Genomic DNA, 19,106 nt, shown 5'->3' with positions numbered 1-19,106 from the left:
ACCTAATCACACGGTGTGATGCTCCGAACGTGTTACGAAAAAACGTTGGATATAGATCCGATTTAAAAATTAGTGCGTGTTTGTCGTGTATTTTAAGTCCTCCCCATAATAATATTACACAATTTATACACGACTACTACAACGACGTTTGGTATCTTTGAAATTTTTCAAATTTTTCCAACGCTGTTTCAGAAAATCTCGTGTTTACACTGCTGATATAGCTATTGCAAAGTGGTCGTTATAGGGAGGTGTGACATTTTCAAACGCATGATTATATGTTATTTGCGTTTTTAGGTTAATAACTTACTACTTTACTACGTTGAACTCGAAACGTTTGTTTTTTATTCGTATCCGCAGCTATTGTTAGCACTTATCATTTGTATTTTATATTATTATCACTGTATCCAAAAAGTTGTGTACGGGTTTTGAAAGGTCTTGGCGTGAATTATACAGTCTGCAGTATAATGTATAATATTATAATCGTCGGCGACTACAAACCAATTTAATGTTATTTATTTTATACTTGTTTTTTCTACGGAGAAACGTAAATATGGTAAGTATACCTACGTATAATAGGTGCGCGTATTTTTAAGTTCGTATAAAAATTGATAAGCAATGTCTGAAGAATTCTTTTGAATTCAAAATTCCAAAACCTATTAGTATTTTACATTTAATGCATTAGTATTATTTTTATAGCTGTATCAAATTAGCCTCAAATTTACCACGGTAAAGTAATTTATATCTGTATATTGTACATGCATATTACATATATTATAATTTATAATATATTTTTACACATTAATATACCGCTTATACCTACGTGGCTACAGCTCAGTGCAATTCCATATTTTAGTTTCACGCGCTCAAGTCTGTCCAATTACGTTTGGGTTTCATTCGACGATATATAATATTATAATATTATTGTTACAATAATGGTATTTCTTAAAACTATTATCATTATATTGGTTTTTTATTCATTCAGTCATCTTAAAGAATATATAAAAATAATACTTTCACCTGCCCCGCCACAGTGTGGTGTATTATACATTTATACCTATCTACCCTCTACCTACACGTTCGTGAGTCGTACGACGTGTCGACACATACCTACTTTAACATTTCTTATATTATGATAAAATGCAATGTAACATGCATTATAGTTTATAATGTTTATACGATTCACCGAGATGCACTCACGTCCCACACAGTCTGAAAGACCCGTCGCATGTATCTCGTTACACACTCGTGTATAATATTTGATTATTTATTTATTTGTTAATATTCGGTCCAATTACAATATAATTATAGTACCTATACAATAGGAAGTACATAATAGTTATAATTTAAATTTAAATGCACATTCTTATTAACAACTCACAAACTGATCAACATTATGCGTAGAGCTATAACTATTTAAGTTTGAAAATCTTTTTTTATTGACATTTTCAGAAACGTAGGCAATATTTTCGACACTGACGTTTTTCAAGTTTTTTAAATTAAAACAATTTTTTATGCAAGAGCTAAGTAGAGGTAGAGGTAGACCGTATAAAGTCGAGTTCATAACGTCGGTGTATGTAATAATTGTAGGTATTACAAATTCTTAATATTACATGTTATTAGCTATATAATAACAAAAACTGTGATGATAATTACAATAGGCAAAGTGATACATATATATACAAACTATAATGTCTTAATACTTTATTATCGGCAAGTATTTTGGGTATAAAACATGGCCCATAACATTAAAAATATATTTTAATTTAAGTAAAATAAAACATATTACATACGAGTCTGCAATGAAGTACCACATTTTATGTCTTTGCTGTCCTTGCTATCATATGTAGCACATAACTAGATAATATTTATAGGGTAATTGATAAAAAATAAAGACACGACTGCTATTGATAGACAATTTTTTTTTATTTTATGATTATTTTAAATTATATTTATAAATTTTTTATTTTCAGTCCGCGATTCGTTTTATTTTTTGTTTCCATGGCAAGAGGTTTCGTAACGCTTTATGTAACGTAACGTTTTTCGATTCTATGTGCCAAAGCAAAAACATAACGAATCCCAGTTTCCTACACGACCCACTTAGTTTGAATGTGGTAGGTAACGACACTTTTTCGTGACGGTTTTTTATTTTAATGTGCCAAAGTAAAGACATAAAATGTCAAAAAAATAATAATTACGAAATAAATGAAAAATAAATTTTCAAAATGTAAACTTTTGAAAAATTACATATTTTTGAAAGTTTTCAAACAAAAAAATGTTTATGAAATTTCACAGCTCTAATTATACTTACTATCCAATTTCTTTATTCGATGTAGGTACATTTGAGTATTTGACATTACCTATGTTGGTAGTTTCGAATAAAATAATTTAACACAATATCTTAAATTTTATTTAATTACCTCAATCGTGTTGTCTTAATAATAATAATAATTTATATTACTGAACACTGAGGTTTGTTTCTTTTATTAATAATGATAATAAATAAATAATAATAAAAATAACGGTTTTACCATATGGTCTCCGCAAACTTTACACTTCACATGATGTAGCATAATATATTATATTCATGTACCTATATTGTGTATAATATGTTTTAACGTTATCATACGTGATTACTAGTGTGCGCTTTGATAGCGGACCTAACTAGTAACTGCCAACTACTATGGTAACTTGCCCAACAGAATAGAATAATACCGTATAGATGCATATATAAGCGTGTAGATGATGCAAATTATTGAGGTCTCAGAAATAATTATTGTCAATTACATTACAAACATACTTCGCATATTGTTTGAGATGACGTTTCTTTATATAGTCAGGATAAGTATAATATTTATTCGTATGGGAATACTCAAATGTAAAATCATATACCTAATGTAAATATACAAAGTACCTAATCAAAAAACAAATAATAGATTTTATTTAGTTTATTTTGTTGTGGATTAGAGTTGAAAAAATCGTGTTTTCTTGAAAGCAAATGTTTGATTTTCTTAAAATAATATTCAAATAAATAAAAATATTACCGCGAGTTTAAGTAACGATTACCATTATGGTTATATTACAGCAGAGTGATACAAAATACTTATAATAAACGTATTGTATATTAGATTAATGAACGATATCGTAGATGGTAGAAGAGATTTAAAATGCAATCGAATCCATAACAGAAAATAATACCTACATTGGGATTTGGGATTTCAAAGGATTTTTACTCCAGAGTTGTATGAGTCCAAAGTATAGGTACCATGAAAGACGTTCCTCGAAGATTCATATATATTAACAGAAAAAACAGCAGAAGTAGCTCTGTTGTATATAGTATAATGCGTGTGTTAAATGCTCCTCGTTATTCTTATTGAGTCACTGTAAATTGTAACTCATTGTATTATATTAAAATCCAAAAATATATATCACTGTATACGATGTGAAAAACGATTCTGGGTGGATACGATCGGTCATAGTGTTTTTCTTCAGTTACAATTGTCTTCTGAGTGCCAGCATTGACTGGTGTCACTAGTTACCGGGTAGGTGACCAACCGGGTTCTTAGGCACACATACACGTTTCCCGAACCAACAATACCTCCCCTCGTGGTAAAAACCAACAAATAACCTAACAGTTAAAGCTATAAACAACAAAATATCATCTAGGTATTTGAACCATCCAAACATCGACAACTCGAACGAGGTTGCACGCGGGACAATTGATGAGTTAATATTTTATTAGCTACATACTCATAGGTATAGTCAAAGTAGTCATACATATATATTTATAGGTACCCGCGAAATTAACTGTAATTTTATAAAAATGTTTTTATTATATTGTATTATTATTATTATTATTATGTATATTATTAATACAAATAATTACTAAAACGCAATGCATATATATGTTATTATTTTTGATTAATGTTGAGATATTTGACGGAAAAATGTGTCAGTAAAACTTTTAAAACAAATACGAAGTTAGTTGAAAGTAAATACTGAAATTGAGTAAATATAAAACAATACAACTAGATATTATGAAAGAAACGACCGTCGAATAATCACCACTAATCGTTTCATACTTTGTTTTGAAAATTTTAAATTGTTTTGAAATGAAAATATGATATTGTGATCAGTGAATGATGTATTTAATCCCTTACAAAACACGCGTTGCTGGATTTTTCAATTTTTCAAAATGTTTGCAGGCCAAACGTGTGTCGGTCGCGGTTCAGAAACTACTGTTGTCCAGGCTGGTCATTGAAACACGCGACGGGGCTTTGTATTGTCCGTGAGTATATATTACAGTATATTAATATTATGTGTTAATATGTGTATACTGTTTTATTAATTACTGTTAAGTGCTTTTTTAATAAACACGAAACCGCTGAGGTCATAATATTTTATAGCATTCATTAACAGAAGAACAATAATAACTGACCATTCACATTGTCATGTTAGTACTTACATCTAAAATAATATAGAATATGCATATCAAATAATATAAACTATTTATTTTTTTCAAACCATTTACACACGTTGTATTTTTAATGAACGTTATCGACTAATATAACAATGTTTCCGTTGTTTTATCTCAAATACTGCTAAATGCTAATGTAATCTTCTGTATTATATAACGAGTCTCAGCGGCGCCGAACTCTATATGTGTTAAGGTCAGGCCACGGTCCGATCACTTTGTTTAAAAGATGACAAAAACCGAAACGAAACGAAATATTATTACGAGTACTTACCTTTAACATATGAAATTTGTTTTTGGAAAAAATTAATTATTAATAGTTGAGATTTTAAGTTTTATGTAACTACCCACCAAAGATAATATTTCATAACAATGGCTTAACATGAAATATGAAATGGATGGTCTAGCATAAATTGTACTCAGATTACACTTTAAAAAATGTTTATTTGTTAATATTAATCATAACTATAATTTCAAAATTTGGGTAGCCCTTATATTTTGTAAGCCAGTTATTATGGATTATTTTCCTTAATAATAATAAAAGCTTAATAACTCAGAAACTACTTGTTCGAATTTCAGTTTATAATAATTTATATACCTATACTGAAAAAATTATCTCTTTTGAAAAAAAAAATGTTATCACTGTAGGACCCTCCTTATGGTGGTAGCTGGTAGGTGTAACAAATCTAAAAGTTTGAAAATATGTTTGAATAAACACACTTAAAAAAATTTTAAATTCAGTAATAAAAACATCTATGGTGGTGAGTCGCTTTATCGTCCACACATATTACATAAATATAAATCACTGATTCAATTTTGTTGATTTCGTTTTCAGCCGTGTGCAATAGGCCCTGCAATGGGGGTCGGTGTATCAAACCCAACATGTGTCTCTGCGACGAAGGATCCGTCAGGTCGGCGTGTTTGCCCGACGACCTCAGAGATGCTTACAACAGGGACGACGAGCAGTTACGATCGTCTCAGTCGTCTACGCCGGACCGATACGGAAAACCGCCTTCGACCGGTTCGAACAACAGTGGTAGTTCCGGCGGAAGTGGTGGGAGTAGCGGCAGCGGTGGAAATGACAGTGGGACAAACGGCAGTGGAGGCATAAGTAACAGTAGCGATAATGTTAGCAGAGGTGATAGTGCTAACAGGGGTGACAGTGCTAGCAGAGTGGATAGTGCTAGCAGAGTTGACAGTACTAGCAGAGGCGATAGTGCTAGCAGAGGTGACAGTACTAGCAGAGGCGATAGTGCTAACAGGGGTGACAGTGCTAGCAAAGGTGTTGGAAATGTCGGCAGCGTTAGCAGTACCTCAAGTAGCAGAGTAGCAACTACGACTGCCGTCAATTCTTTGGCAGTGGCATCACGGAATTATTGCAAGTATCCGTGTCTGAACGGCGGCACTTGTCAGGGATCGGTTTGCGCGTGCCGACAGGGTTACAGCGGTGAAAATTGCGGAGACCGTAAGTGTGAACCGATCGCATGATAGTAATAGTATATTATCCCACAATACGTTCAGCTCAGAATTCTGTCAGACTACCTATTAATTAACTTTAAGCCCATAATGTAATATAATAGTACCTATATAATATTATCTAATCGTTTCACGAAATTTTGTTTTTATGTTTTCAGCAATCTGTCGGGACGGATGCTTAAACGGCGGCCGGTGCATCGGCCCCGACCGGTGTGCGTGCGTGTACGGATACGCTGGGCGCAGATGCGAAGCCGGTAGGTAAATATTTGTTCATAAAATCGGCGAGGAAATAAACGCGTACGTGTCCGCCTGCCTAATGGCCCCTCTGGATAAAAATCACGACTCGCGACACGACGTGTGACTATTTTAACCGGTGGATTACTCTTAGGATTAGGACACGTGTCCCTGGACTTTTTCCAAATTAGCGTTTCACGCGTGTGAAAAGTATAATACTGTAAAACTATGTAACAAAGGTTCATCAGTACACCACACATGTTTTGTTGAATGCAAAACCGTTTCAACGGAATATACGATGTTTTGATGGAAACATAACATTGTGAATCCATGCGGCCGTTTATGAGACAAAATCTACCAACGAAAATATAATTTTATAATACCTCAATGTTACAAAAAATAAGAATATTGAGAGGATAAGATGGTAGTCAATAATAAGGACTATAGATACTTATAGTTATGGGATAAAAATGTCAGTGTGTTATATTTTGTTTTCTTTCTCCGACCCACAAGAATCATGGCAAATTCGTGTTCTACAAAATCAATTTATAATGTTGTTTACTTTAATGTTAGTGAAAATGTTTCAATAATCCAACTCAAAATTTATTATGTTATTTGTGTTTTTACTTTTTACGTTGACTATTTTACGATTTTCAATTTTCATGTGATTTAGATTATTTTAATGTAGTCTAGTTTAAATTGATAAACAAGTTGGATAGTACCAATAAATTTGTAATTTATATTTATATTATATATATTATTGCTGATGTCAACATCTCTTTTCTCAACGAATACTGCTCCATATTTAAGAATCCGCACACCAAGAGATGCGTTATTGTTTCCGTTTCTGACATCACTCAATTACTATTATAGTCAAAATGCCCTATTTCGTTAAAAATTACGTTTAAAGGTAACGAAAGATCTACACTGGCAACCGTGAATGAATACGCATTTAACAAACACATTTTTGCTAAACAAAAATAACTGTAGGACGAAGAAAATATTCCCTTCTTCAATAAATGATTTTTTTTATAATTGTACGCAGTACTGCTCACGGGCCAACTGGTAAATTATAAAAACTGTAGGGCAAAATTTTGCTGTGTCAATAATTTTATAGTGTTCAAATTTCCCGAAGAATTTTTTCAGTTTTAGTTATTATTCACATTTAACTAATATAATTTGTATGCAAATGTACGGTACTTTTACCTATGTGAGTATAAACTATAAATAGTAGTGTCAAGAAGTATATTTTTCAATCACATAGATACATCAAAATAATATACGCGTAAAACTAAAATATTTAAAAAAAAATAATACCTATTTAAAAATTTTAAACTGTTACATAAAATATATCAATATTTTGAGTATTATAATGCAAATTAATTACTTAAAATACTTATTATACATTGCGAACATTTTCCTTATCATTTTTACCGACATAAGATATTTAGACATTTAGACGAGATAACAAATAAGGTGGTATTTTCTTGAATCTTGATAAAATGTGCATTTGTTATAAACCGAATTTGTAATAATATTCTCGTGAAATTAATGGTTTAAAATATGTTGCTAAAAATTCTAACTGACTAAAGGACTAATACGTTTTTCAACTGCGTTGGATAATAACAACATTTTTTTTTGATTTTAGCTAAACTTAAATCCCTTTTCAGTTGAATTCGTAATATTAAAATGAATATTAGAATATTTCATGTAAAACTGACTGTCATATAAGTATATATTACCCATATCAATATTAAATCATGTTTCCATCTACGGGATTCAAAAACTGGCCACATACTAATTAATTTAAATTAAAATTATAATTAGTATAATAGCATAATATGTATTATGTTTCGTATACCCGATGATCTCGTAGCCGCAAACATATTGAAGTGTAATGTTAAAATAATGAATGAAAGAATATAAAAACAGTGAACTATAACGAGTTCTATAATAGTATAATTTGGAAAAACTATTTTATAGATAAAGTTTTTCTTGTGCGCAAACGAGTCGCCGTTTATTAGGTCGAAAATAAGTGATGTACGCAAACGAGTTCCGACGAACAATAATGTGTAAATAACAGAAAAAACACTCGACGATAAGACAGTGCTATGTGTTCAGTACAACATTTCTCGTACAGTGTCAGTAGGTACAATACACCAGTTATTTGCATTTTGTAGACACGATATAATTTGTAAATATAGACTTCGATTGAGAGAATAATTTAATTTTCATATTTTATGCGAAAATCACTTCGATATCACAATATTTTGATACGATAGTAGTAGTGTAGTTTCGATGTACTTACCTATTCATGTATAATGTATATATATAGTACAATATACCTACATTGTACGTATTAGATTGTTTTTGTTGTATATTATATTATAAAATGTCCATAGTTATTGTGCACAATCGATATGTATTTAACCATCGTTATCGTTCTTAGATTACCGAATCGGCCCGTGCTACACCAGGGTGATCAACGATATGTGTCAAGGACAACTGGAGGGTGTTGTTTGCACCAAACAGTTATGTTGTGCAACAATAGGCCTGGCGTGGGGACATCCGTGTGAACAGTGTTCACTGAGCTACGATTGTGATATAGGTTTTCTCAAGAACTTGCACTCCAACCAATGCATAGGTAAGTGATTTATAAAAAAAAACGACTTTATGCTCGTTAAGATGTGTTTTAAGTACCTACGGCAAGCTCTCCATAAATAATGTTTGGATGATGATCAACTATATGTCATTTATTTGGATTTGGGACAAATCTGTAATATAGAAACTTGATTGATGTCCATTGCCGGTGAAAATTTGTTCACAAAAATAATAAAATGTAATTTTAGAGTTTACAAGTTGCCTTATTATAATATAACATAATAGCAAAGCTACTTATGATATTTTTAATTGGTAGGCATCTAAAAATGTTAAAAATGAATAAAACAAATTAAATATAATGTTCGATTAAGGATATTTTACTGTTCAGTTGAAAATTAATTAACACTTAAGTACACAAACAATTGTCGAATTGAGAGAGGTACCTGCAACACAGTGCACACTATTTATAAGAGCATCTTTATTATAAATATAATATTATAATTGACTGACTGGTCGGAATTTAATTACTTACTACGAAACATATTTTAAAATACACACAGCGTAGTTTTTTATTCTCGATTTATTTTCAGACATTGACGAGTGTGAGGCGATTCCGGGAATTTGTAAAGGTGGAGCGTGTGTAAATAGCGTGGGGTCTTTCAAGTGCGTGTGTCCTGAGGGTCGAGTGCATAATCAAGTAACGAACGTTTGTGATGATGAAAACGAATGCAAAAGAGGTGATCCGAACATTTGTCAAGACGGTTATTGTGTGAACACTGACAGTTCGTATTATTGTATCTGTAAACAAGGATTCGTGCCCACCACTGACCGAAAAGGATGTATAGGTAAGCTCACTGTTTTTTCTCCGAGTTCATACTTTTACGGGTTAATCTAACCTTAATGATGTTATGGAAGGACGCCTCGGGAAAAAAAAATTTTAAATAGTGAGTTATTTGTCAATTTTTGTTTTGTTTTACATTTCTTCGTATAGATACTCAACAGGGTCAGTGTTATACGAGACTTACATTGAATCAAGACTGCTCGGATCCGTTGCCGATGAAACTCTCTAAGAAGGACTGTTGCTGTGGTAAAGACATGGGACAGGGCTGGGGAAATTGTTGTGAACATTGTCCTCTTCAAGGAATGGGTAAACTAAACAATATTATATCGGTTAACGTGACGTTTATGTCAAAATAATACATAATTTATTGTTATAACTTAATACTAATACAATGGACTAAGTATACTTTATAAAGTTTGAAGGTTTACCTATAATATAATGTGTATTATATTATTAAATTTCATCGATTAGGAATTTCCTTGATACTGTTCATTTAGCAACTAGGGTTGTGCAACTTCCATATTCTTATATTATGCATGACAATATTGAAAAATTGCAAAACTTTGAAAGTGTTTTCTTTTTAAATACGATTCAAAAATATTAATACAAATAAATGAACAAACTTTTTAAGTATCGATATTCTATTGTTGTTATTCTTACTTAATCAGATATAATTTTTTAGATTATTTAAAACATTATTGTTGCGTAAAAGCGTAGGTTCGTCAATCGTCATGACAGAAATGAATTCAATTCACAGCCTTCTTTAAAATCAATTACATTTTTAGTTTTTAAAATTGTTTTTCTATTGTAGCATTTTATTCTCGATTAGTTATTTATAATATTTTAGAAGGCTTCGCATTTATAAGAACTATTGAATAGGTATATTGCACTATAACATATTGTAACGAATTATTAATACGAGACGAAGCTCGCAAAATACATTATTGTTATTTAATTATGAATTCTAACGTTAATTCCTATTGTAGTAAATACAATTTCTATCATAGTATCATAGTATTATTTACATACGTTTTATGTCGATTCGTGATTAAAAATTGATGAGTTGAAACTTATAGGGGAGTAAAGACCTTTAATTTTGATATAAATAAGATACACGCTGATATATATATATATATTAGCCGACACGCATTAACATTCATATTGTTCTTAATATGCCATTTAATCTATAAATTATATTTCTCACGATTATGGTAGCTAACGTCACAAACTGTTATGATTTTCAGCTGAATACGTAAAGCTTTGTCTCGGTGGCAAAGCTAATCAAACGGTGCTGAACTTGGTGGATGAATGCGGTTTGAGACCAGAGATTTGTGGGACCGGTGGCAAGTGCATCGACACGGTCGATGGTTACGCATGCGAATGTTTTGCCGGGTTCACAAAGAGCAGACACGAGGAGTCACAAGTGTGTGAAGGCTAGTCATCTTATGTGTAAATAATACGCTTGTGCCTGCACGGGCACGCATGTCGTCAGAGATAGTGTTAAATTTTCAACGGACTTTTCGTTTGTTTTCTGTTTCATTTTCATGCCACAGACATCAACGAATGCGCACAACAGGGGATCTGCAACAACGGGCAGTGTAACAATACGCCGGGAAGTTTTATATGCTCTTGTCCGCCTGGTTACGACTTGGCCTCGGACGGAAAACGTTGTATAGGTGCGGCTTCCAGAGTATAATCACTAATTAAGCCTACGGCTGGTCTTAACCAAAGACCAGTGTTTTAATAATTTTTGTTTCTACACTAATCGGTAAATGTTGGTTTTTAGATCACAACGAATGCGAAAAAAACGGCATGTGCGCGAACGGAAAGTGCTTGAATGTACAAGGGTCTTTCCAATGCCGCTGCAAGTCGGGATTCGTTATGTCACAAACCGGCCACTCGTGCATAGGTAATACTTAATATCCTACTTACCTTATTAATAACTACCACATTATTAAACCATCGTTTAATTCATTTGCAGACATCGACGAGTGTTATGAAAACCCAAAAATTTGCCTCAACGGCAAGTGTCGAAATACCCCAGGTTCCTACATATGTGAGTGCCAGCCGGGATATACGGTTTCCCCAGACGGAACGTTTTGCACGGACATAAACGAGTGTGAAAGAAGACCGGGTCTTTGTAGAAATGGAAAATGTGCAAACACTGAAGGATCGTTCAAATGTGTCTGCGACTCCGGCTACATATTGACACCAGACCGACAGAACTGTATAGGTATAATTGTTAATTGCACACAGAAGTTCGAGTTCTATGATGTAAATCTTCTGGAATATGTGACATATGAACAAATAGTTTAAATTAATTTGTTTGTTTATTTTTAGATATCGATGAGTGTTCAAATTCCGGTGGTCCTTGTCAAAACGGCAAGTGCATAAATACGGCTGGAAGTTACCGTTGTGAGTGTCAAGATGGGTTTTACTTGGGACTCGATGGTCGTACATGTCTGGGTATGTGGTCGATGACAACGATGTGTCATTTATATGCCCGAACCGTTAAGCACCATTGTGGTTAATAATTCATAATTATGTTTACTGTTTAGATACACTCCGCGATCTCTGTTATGCCAACTTTCAGCAGGGCTCTTGTCTGCAACCCCTAACCACACCCATGACGAAATCCAGTTGTTGCTGTTCATACGGCGTGCTTGGGCAGACACCTGGATGGGGTTCGCAGTGCTCAAAATGTCCTTCACCTGATAGCTTGGAATTCAAAGGACTCTGTCCTCAGGGTTCTGGGATGACGTACAATGGCGATGGTATGTATTTTTCACATTTTTCCGTACCCTGAGATTTGAATAACTATACCTATAGGCTATAACAATTATTTCTTCAGACATAAACGAGTGCGCTCAAAACCCAGCAGTGTGCTCCAACGGAGCTTGTGAAAATACAATAGGAAACTATCGGTGTATATGCAATTCCGGTTACGAGGTGGATGACACGGGTAAGATTTGTAAGGATATTAACGAGTGCGACATGGACGATACAATTTGCAATGGTGGTCAGTGTCGCAACACACCGGGAAGTTTTCAGGTATACCTATATTATTTATGTACTAATTTAACTTGACACTAATTAACATGACCATAACTTCTTTAAAACAATTATGTACACACCTACCTATTTTATTTCAGTGTACATGTCCTGTGGGAACTGTATTGAACTCTGAAAGTCAAGCATGTCAGGATGTAGATGAGTGTGACGAACTCGGTCTTAATGCTTGTGTAGCGGGCCAATGTATAAACACAGTTGGTTCTTTTGAGTGCGAATGTCCACCAGGCACCATTTTGGATAGTACAGGACGAGTTTGTTTAGGTAATATCAAACAAATGAAAAAATACAATTGGGAAGAAAAAATATGGATCACAAAAATGGTACAATTTTCAATTTCCTTATTTTTCTCACTGTGTAGATAATCGTCGTGGTTCGTGTTGGACCCGTATGACTGGTGGCAGATGTGAGAACAATCTCGTGCAACTAACTTTGAAATCGGATTGCTGTTGCTCGATTGGGCTGGCTTGGGGTAGTCCATGTGAACCTTGTAAGCCAGAAGACTGTGGTGGTGATTGCAATAAGGGATTCGTGGTAATGTATTTTAGTTATACTTTTTTTGCTGACTTATCTTATAAAGTTATTTTTTTAGTCTGTAGGTAAAATATGCCGTGATATAAATGAATGTGAACTGAGCCCAGGGATTTGTAGAGGTGGTGGTACATGTGTCAATACAGAAGGATCATTTACGTGTGTGTGTCCTCCTGGTTTGACATTAGACACTACTGGTGAGGAAGTTCAAATAAACATATTATTAACATTTAATCTGCTTATATATATCTGTTTATTTTTTGTACAGGAACTGTTTGTTTGGATGTACGAGAAGAAAAGTGCTACACAGATTTTAAGCACGGTGCTGGTGTCAACGCATTAGACGGGATTTATCCAAAATGTATTTGCTGTTGCTCTACTATAGGAAAAGCTTGGGGCGGAGGGATCGAAGGATCTCTTGGTAGGAGTGAAACTTGTCCTAGACGTGGTACTCCTGGTTTTAATGAATTATGCCCAAAAGTTAGTAAATATTGATTTATCTTTTCTGTTTATTACATATATACATTCAATCTCTACAGGGACCAGGTTTTATTGATCGCAAAGATATTAACGAATGTATTGAGTTTCCTGGTATATGCAGTAACGGACGGTGTAAGAACACCATGGGAGGTTTTACATGTAAATGTAGTCAAGGATACACTTTGGACGAATCTGGAATCCGTTGTGTTGGTATGAAAGTTTATCTTAACTTTTATACATTATCGTTTTAATTTTTTTCATTTAACTCTTATACAATTATAAATGTGTCTGTTTAGATATTGATGAATGCAATATTATGCATGGTGTTTGTGGTGATGGAGAGTGTCAAAATATACCTGGAAGTTTTGTGTGCAAGTGCAAAGACGGTTATGAAACATCTCAATTGATGCAAGTTTGCATGGGTAATCGACTAATAATAATAATTATTTGAAACACCTCATTTCATTAAAATAAAATGTTTATAACTATAAAACTTTTAGATATCGATGAATGTGAGAGAACGCCAGGACTATGTCGCGGTGGTACATGTCAAAACACACCAGGCAGTTATAAATGTGAATGCCCTCCTGGACATGAACTTTCTGCGGACAAACAAAGTTGTAAAGGTACGTTCGAAGTAAACACTTAAATTAAATAACAGGCACCAAAGAATAACATTAATTTTGGATTGTTAATTATTATAGATATCGACGAGTGTTCAAGAACGAGCGGAATCTGTTCAAATGGCGTTTGCGAAAACATGATGGGAACTTACCAATGCGTGTGTGATGATGGCTATAGGCAAACGGATCAGAAGTTTTATTGTGAAGGTAATAAAAACAGTAATTTTTAAAGCTATTTAGAAAGTCTTGTTTTAATATTCCTACTAAATGTTGACATTGATTATTGATAATTTGTTTTAATTTATTGATTAATGATTATATTATAATATTAAATGTAATATTGTTAAAACGATTGATTGTCATAATCATACTTAAGCAATATTTCATTTTATTTTACGCATCGCAATATTTTATGTATTTATACTATTTTTTAGATATTGATGAGTGTGAGGTGAATAATGGTGGATGCTCTTCTATATGTGTCAATGTCCCAGGCAGTTACATGTGCACGTGCAAGTATGTATCATATAAGAATAACTTCTATGTTTTTTGATACAACTTGTTTATTGTATAGGGCCGGATTTAATTTGTTAGCTGATAAACGAACATGTGCTGATATAAACGAATGCGAAGAAAATCCTAGAATCTGTAACGGTGGCCACTGCAACAACACAATTGGCAGTTTTCTGTGCTCTTGTTCGGGAGGTTTGCTCAAAGGAGCTGATGGTTCATCTTGCATAGGTAATCATTTAAGATCAATAACACCATTTAAACCTGATTGTTTTAAAAAACAATAACATTTAATATTGTAATTTAATAGACATTAATGAATGCAACGAGAAGGACGTGTGTGGGAATGGTGTTTGTAGTAATACCATCGGATCATTTACTTGTCGTTGCGAAGAGGGATATTCAGCCAAACTGGACTCAGGACCTGCTTGTACTGATGAAGACGAATGTGAAATGGGTACCCATAGGTGTGATTTAAACGCAGCATGTATGAACAATCCGGTAATGAAAACAATAATTATTATAATAATTTCTTAATTCTAAACTATTTGATTTAAAGAAAATATAAATTATTAGATATAAAACTATTAATGAATATTTTTATTTAACCTACGTTATTTGCAGCTATATACTATTTATCTAGCCCTGCCCTTCTGTGATGATTTTTTTATAGTCAGTTGATGATCAATTTATTTATTTTGATACATATTAATTATCTCCTCCCCCCCCCCCACTTTTAAATAATTCCTGGATGAATTTATTATTGATTAATTTGAGAAATAAATTGAAATTGTTGTATAAAGTACAGATTATAAAATCCCCCATATTATGAATTTTCCTAGAATATTTGTTCTTTTGCATTTTAGATATTTAAGCCTGTTATAATTTTATTGGGATGTATATCTAAATTAATTAATTTTTTTGTGCAGGTTTACCTCTAACTTTTATTCAATTTCTTTAATCTCTTGAAACAATATTATTTTATATTATTTTAAGACCATATAAATACTTACATATTTTTTTGACTCTTTAATTGATCAATATTTTACTACTTATGCAATGGGTTTATGAAATGACTAAATATATACATTTTGTTACTAATAGTAAATTATTATTAGTATAATATGACTTTGATACAACAATGGTATACTTAATGGTTTTTGACATTGTGTGAATTAGATGATTAAAAAAAACTAAAAGTATTAAAAAACAAGTATATTATAATTAATGCATTCACAATTAATAATGACTATGTATTATCTAAGGGTTCATATGGCTGCCGATGTCAAGATGGATTTACTGGCAACGGATACAACTGTATGGATATCAACGAGTGTTTAACTAATAACGGAGGTTGTGACCAAAATGCACAATGCATAAATGAAGAAGGCTCTTTTAAGGTATAATATTTAAGTATACCAATATTGAGTTTAATATTTGTTGTTCAAACTACAATAGGTGCAATTTTAATTTATAGTATCTAATAGTTGAATTAAAAGAAAAATATATTAAATAGGTACACAAAACTCTGGCCTATTTTTAAGAAAATATTTATGCCTAAAGTTATAATTTATAAATTATAGAGTTTATAAATCTAGATTAAAAGTCCGAAACCATATGCATAATATAGTTATATAGAAAATCTAAAACATTAATTTATGGAAAAAAAAACAATAGAAGTCGCTGAAAATTGTATTAGAAATTGTATCATATAAAATTCATCACAACCTACTCGTAATTATTGGTATTAATTATTTGATCATCTTTAGTGTGTATGTGATGATGGTTTCCGTGGAGATGGATACTCGTGTACGGACATTGATGAGTGTACTGAAGATTCTACTCTATGTGAGAATGGTCACTGTTTGAATTATCCCGGATCATTTAGATGCGAGTGTGAAATGGGATTTATTAATCCAGATGACAAAAATGAAAGATCTTGCAATGGTAAGAGCTTGATTACCTATATGCATGCTTAAGTACATTTTTTTTTAAGAATATTTGCTTTTAATAATTTAGTAGTTGAAGTATACTTTCATAGTATTTGAATACTTAGGAATAACATTGTTTATAAAAACCAGTCAACATATTTTTTGTTATTATTTAAGCATTTGAAATTACTAAATTTTATCAAATACATTAGTAATTAGTATACTTAATAATACAGACAATAAATATCCCTGGAAAGAGCTTGTGTGGACCTTCCAATAAGAATTGGTCGTTTTTTTCCCCTAGTATCGCTGCCTAATTATTATTTATTATGTTTGATATATTAATTGTAATCATGTGATTTGCATTAGAAATTCTATATATTATCATTTTTAATGAAAATCAAAAAGGTATAATATTCAAATATTGTAATATCTTGATGCATCAATTCAATGATTGATGAGAGTTAAATATCAAAAGTTATCAAAAGATTAAAAAATGCAAATATAATTTTTCAAAAGGTTTAATAATATTTAGAGTATAGGTACTTTAACAATAGTGTAACGGTATCTAAACATTTAAGTTTTTATACTTGAAATATAATTCACTATAGTTTTAAAACGGTCATCTATTTAAAATAAACTGAAATAAATTAATTTGATAGGTATTTAAAATGTACACTATATAATTTATCGCAAAAAAAAATTATCAATACATTTCTTAACGGTCAGCATCTCTAAAAAGCAAAACTTCTACTGATAAGTCTTAGATTTGTATACATAGATTGCATTATTTTCTAATTATAATGAAAGAATAAATATATTTAAATAGATATAAACGAATGTCACATGTTCAATAACCTGTGTGTGTATGGCAATTGTGAAAACATATTTGGGACATTCAGATGCGAATGCAGTGGAGGATACCAATTGGACAACACGGGAGGTAACATTTATTTTCAATGTCTTTTTTTCAATTAAAATGATATCCAGCATATTTATTTTCTAAAAATGTCATGTATAGGAAATTGCACTGACATAAATGAGTGTGAAAGTCCCCAAGCATGTCTATACGGTGAATGCATCAATAACGAAGGCAATTACACATGCAAATGCCCGCCTAATTATCAACTAGTTCCGGCCGGAAACGCATGTGTCGGTTCGTGATATTATTGTTCATCTTAAATATTTTCAGACTAATGAATAAACTCTAAAACGTATAAACCGATAATTTTAGTATTACTAAGTAGTATTAAAAATATTGTGTAAATATTCTACAGAGATCTATTTCTATATCGTTCTGAAGTCGATGTTTTAAAATAATTATAATATATATTTTACTTAAAAAAAAATATACTAAGGTAATAAAAATGTTTATTAAAATATTTACCAAAAACCGTAGATAAGAGAGAAGGACGTTGCTACATGGAAGTGGAAGATCGAGGTGGGCAGAGACTCTGCCATCACGAGATGGGATCAGCCGTGTCGAAGGCCACTTGTTGCTGTTCCGTGGGTAAGGCCTGGGGCTCCAAGTGTGAGTCGTGCCCGGGAGTGGAAACGGAAGAGTACAAGACTCTCTGTCCCGGTGGAACGGGTTACAGGCCCAACCCGACCACGGTAAATCATAATAATATTAAATACCTTTTGATTATAGCATTATCATACTATTAGAGGTACCTATTATCCCGTACTCTATAAGCCTGTATAATATCACCCATATAATAAGACTATTCATAAACAAATGTTTCGGGTACCTGTATTGAAACACATTGTTGTATCGTCGCTTCAACAATAAATAGGTGATACTCGAAGACGTCAACGAGTGTGAGGAGCACGACAACCTGTGCACGAACGGCCACTGCACCAACACGTTTGGGAGTTACATGTGCTCGTGTAACGAAGGTTATCGTCTCGACAACACCAGTACATTCTGTTATGGTAACGTAAGAAGCACACGCTGATCAGGCACCACGTGCACTCGTATATTTAATTCCGTTTTGCCTTTGTACGTGCCTATTTTAGACGTAGACGAGTGCAACGAGAACCCGGACGTCTGCGGCGTGGGATTCTGTTCGAACGAAGTCGGCACATATCGTTGCGTTTGCCCCGACGGATACATGCTCCTGCCAAACGGAAGTGAGTGCCGTAATGCACGACCGTTGTCGCAATGCTATCATAATTTACTATTTTAATAATAATAATGATTATTATTATTTATGAATTATGATAATTCAATCCGATCATGTGACAAGAAACGTATACAAATATATGTATTTAGCTGTATAGAGCGTATCTGGACGAGTTTAGATTCTATACGGCAATCACGTTTAATTTAAACCTAT

At 32.6% G+C, this 19,106-nt stretch overlaps 1 protein-coding gene across 3 annotated transcripts in view; it reads left to right on the top strand.

Annotated features, from left to right (window-relative positions):
• Positions 1–19,106, top strand: part of LOC111038060 (fibrillin-2-like) — a 38,662-nt gene that overhangs the window by 6,215 nt on the left and 13,341 nt on the right. For 2 of the 3 annotated variants that reach the window (XM_022320982.1, XM_022320984.1), the window contains exons 2-32: positions 4,203–4,285; positions 5,307–5,936; positions 6,106–6,201; positions 8,631–8,825; positions 9,373–9,627; positions 9,774–9,929; positions 10,868–11,056; positions 11,177–11,299; positions 11,410–11,532; positions 11,605–11,856; positions 11,964–12,089; positions 12,182–12,397; positions 12,475–12,674; positions 12,776–12,956; positions 13,054–13,226; positions 13,285–13,420; positions 13,492–13,703; positions 13,763–13,913; positions 14,000–14,125; positions 14,204–14,329; positions 14,408–14,533; positions 14,761–14,842; positions 14,901–15,067; positions 15,147–15,337; positions 16,102–16,236; positions 16,606–16,783; positions 17,597–17,710; positions 17,789–17,923; positions 18,167–18,381; positions 18,564–18,702; positions 18,787–18,900. In XM_022320982.1, coding sequence (XP_022176674.1) covers positions 4,203–4,285; positions 5,307–5,936; positions 6,106–6,201; positions 8,631–8,825; positions 9,373–9,627; positions 9,774–9,929; positions 10,868–11,056; positions 11,177–11,299; positions 11,410–11,532; positions 11,605–11,856; positions 11,964–12,089; positions 12,182–12,397; positions 12,475–12,674; positions 12,776–12,956; positions 13,054–13,226; positions 13,285–13,420; positions 13,492–13,703; positions 13,763–13,913; positions 14,000–14,125; positions 14,204–14,329; positions 14,408–14,533; positions 14,761–14,842; positions 14,901–15,067; positions 15,147–15,337; positions 16,102–16,236; positions 16,606–16,783; positions 17,597–17,710; positions 17,789–17,923; positions 18,167–18,381; positions 18,564–18,702; positions 18,787–18,900 — 5,345 coding nt within the window. Of the gene's footprint in view, positions 1–4,202; positions 4,286–5,306; positions 5,937–6,105; positions 6,202–8,630; positions 8,826–9,372; positions 9,628–9,773; positions 9,930–10,867; positions 11,073–11,176; positions 11,300–11,409; positions 11,533–11,604; positions 11,857–11,963; positions 12,090–12,181; positions 12,398–12,474; positions 12,675–12,775; positions 12,957–13,053; positions 13,227–13,284; positions 13,421–13,491; positions 13,704–13,762; positions 13,914–13,999; positions 14,126–14,203; positions 14,330–14,407; positions 14,534–14,760; positions 14,843–14,900; positions 15,068–15,146; positions 15,338–16,101; positions 16,237–16,605; positions 16,784–17,596; positions 17,711–17,788; positions 17,924–18,166; positions 18,382–18,563; positions 18,703–18,786; positions 18,901–19,106 lie in introns of those variants that run through there. The other variant, XM_022320983.1, reaches the window with a different exon arrangement.

The sequence above is a fragment of the Myzus persicae genome, unplaced genomic scaffold (assembly GCF_001856785.1).
Source record: "Myzus persicae strain clone G006 unplaced genomic scaffold, MPER_G0061.0, whole genome shotgun sequence".
NCBI classification, from domain to species: Eukaryota; Metazoa; Arthropoda; class Insecta; order Hemiptera; family Aphididae; genus Myzus; species Myzus persicae.
Note: the sequence above shows the minus strand (reverse complement) of the source record. Positions and strands in the feature narration are given on the sequence as shown.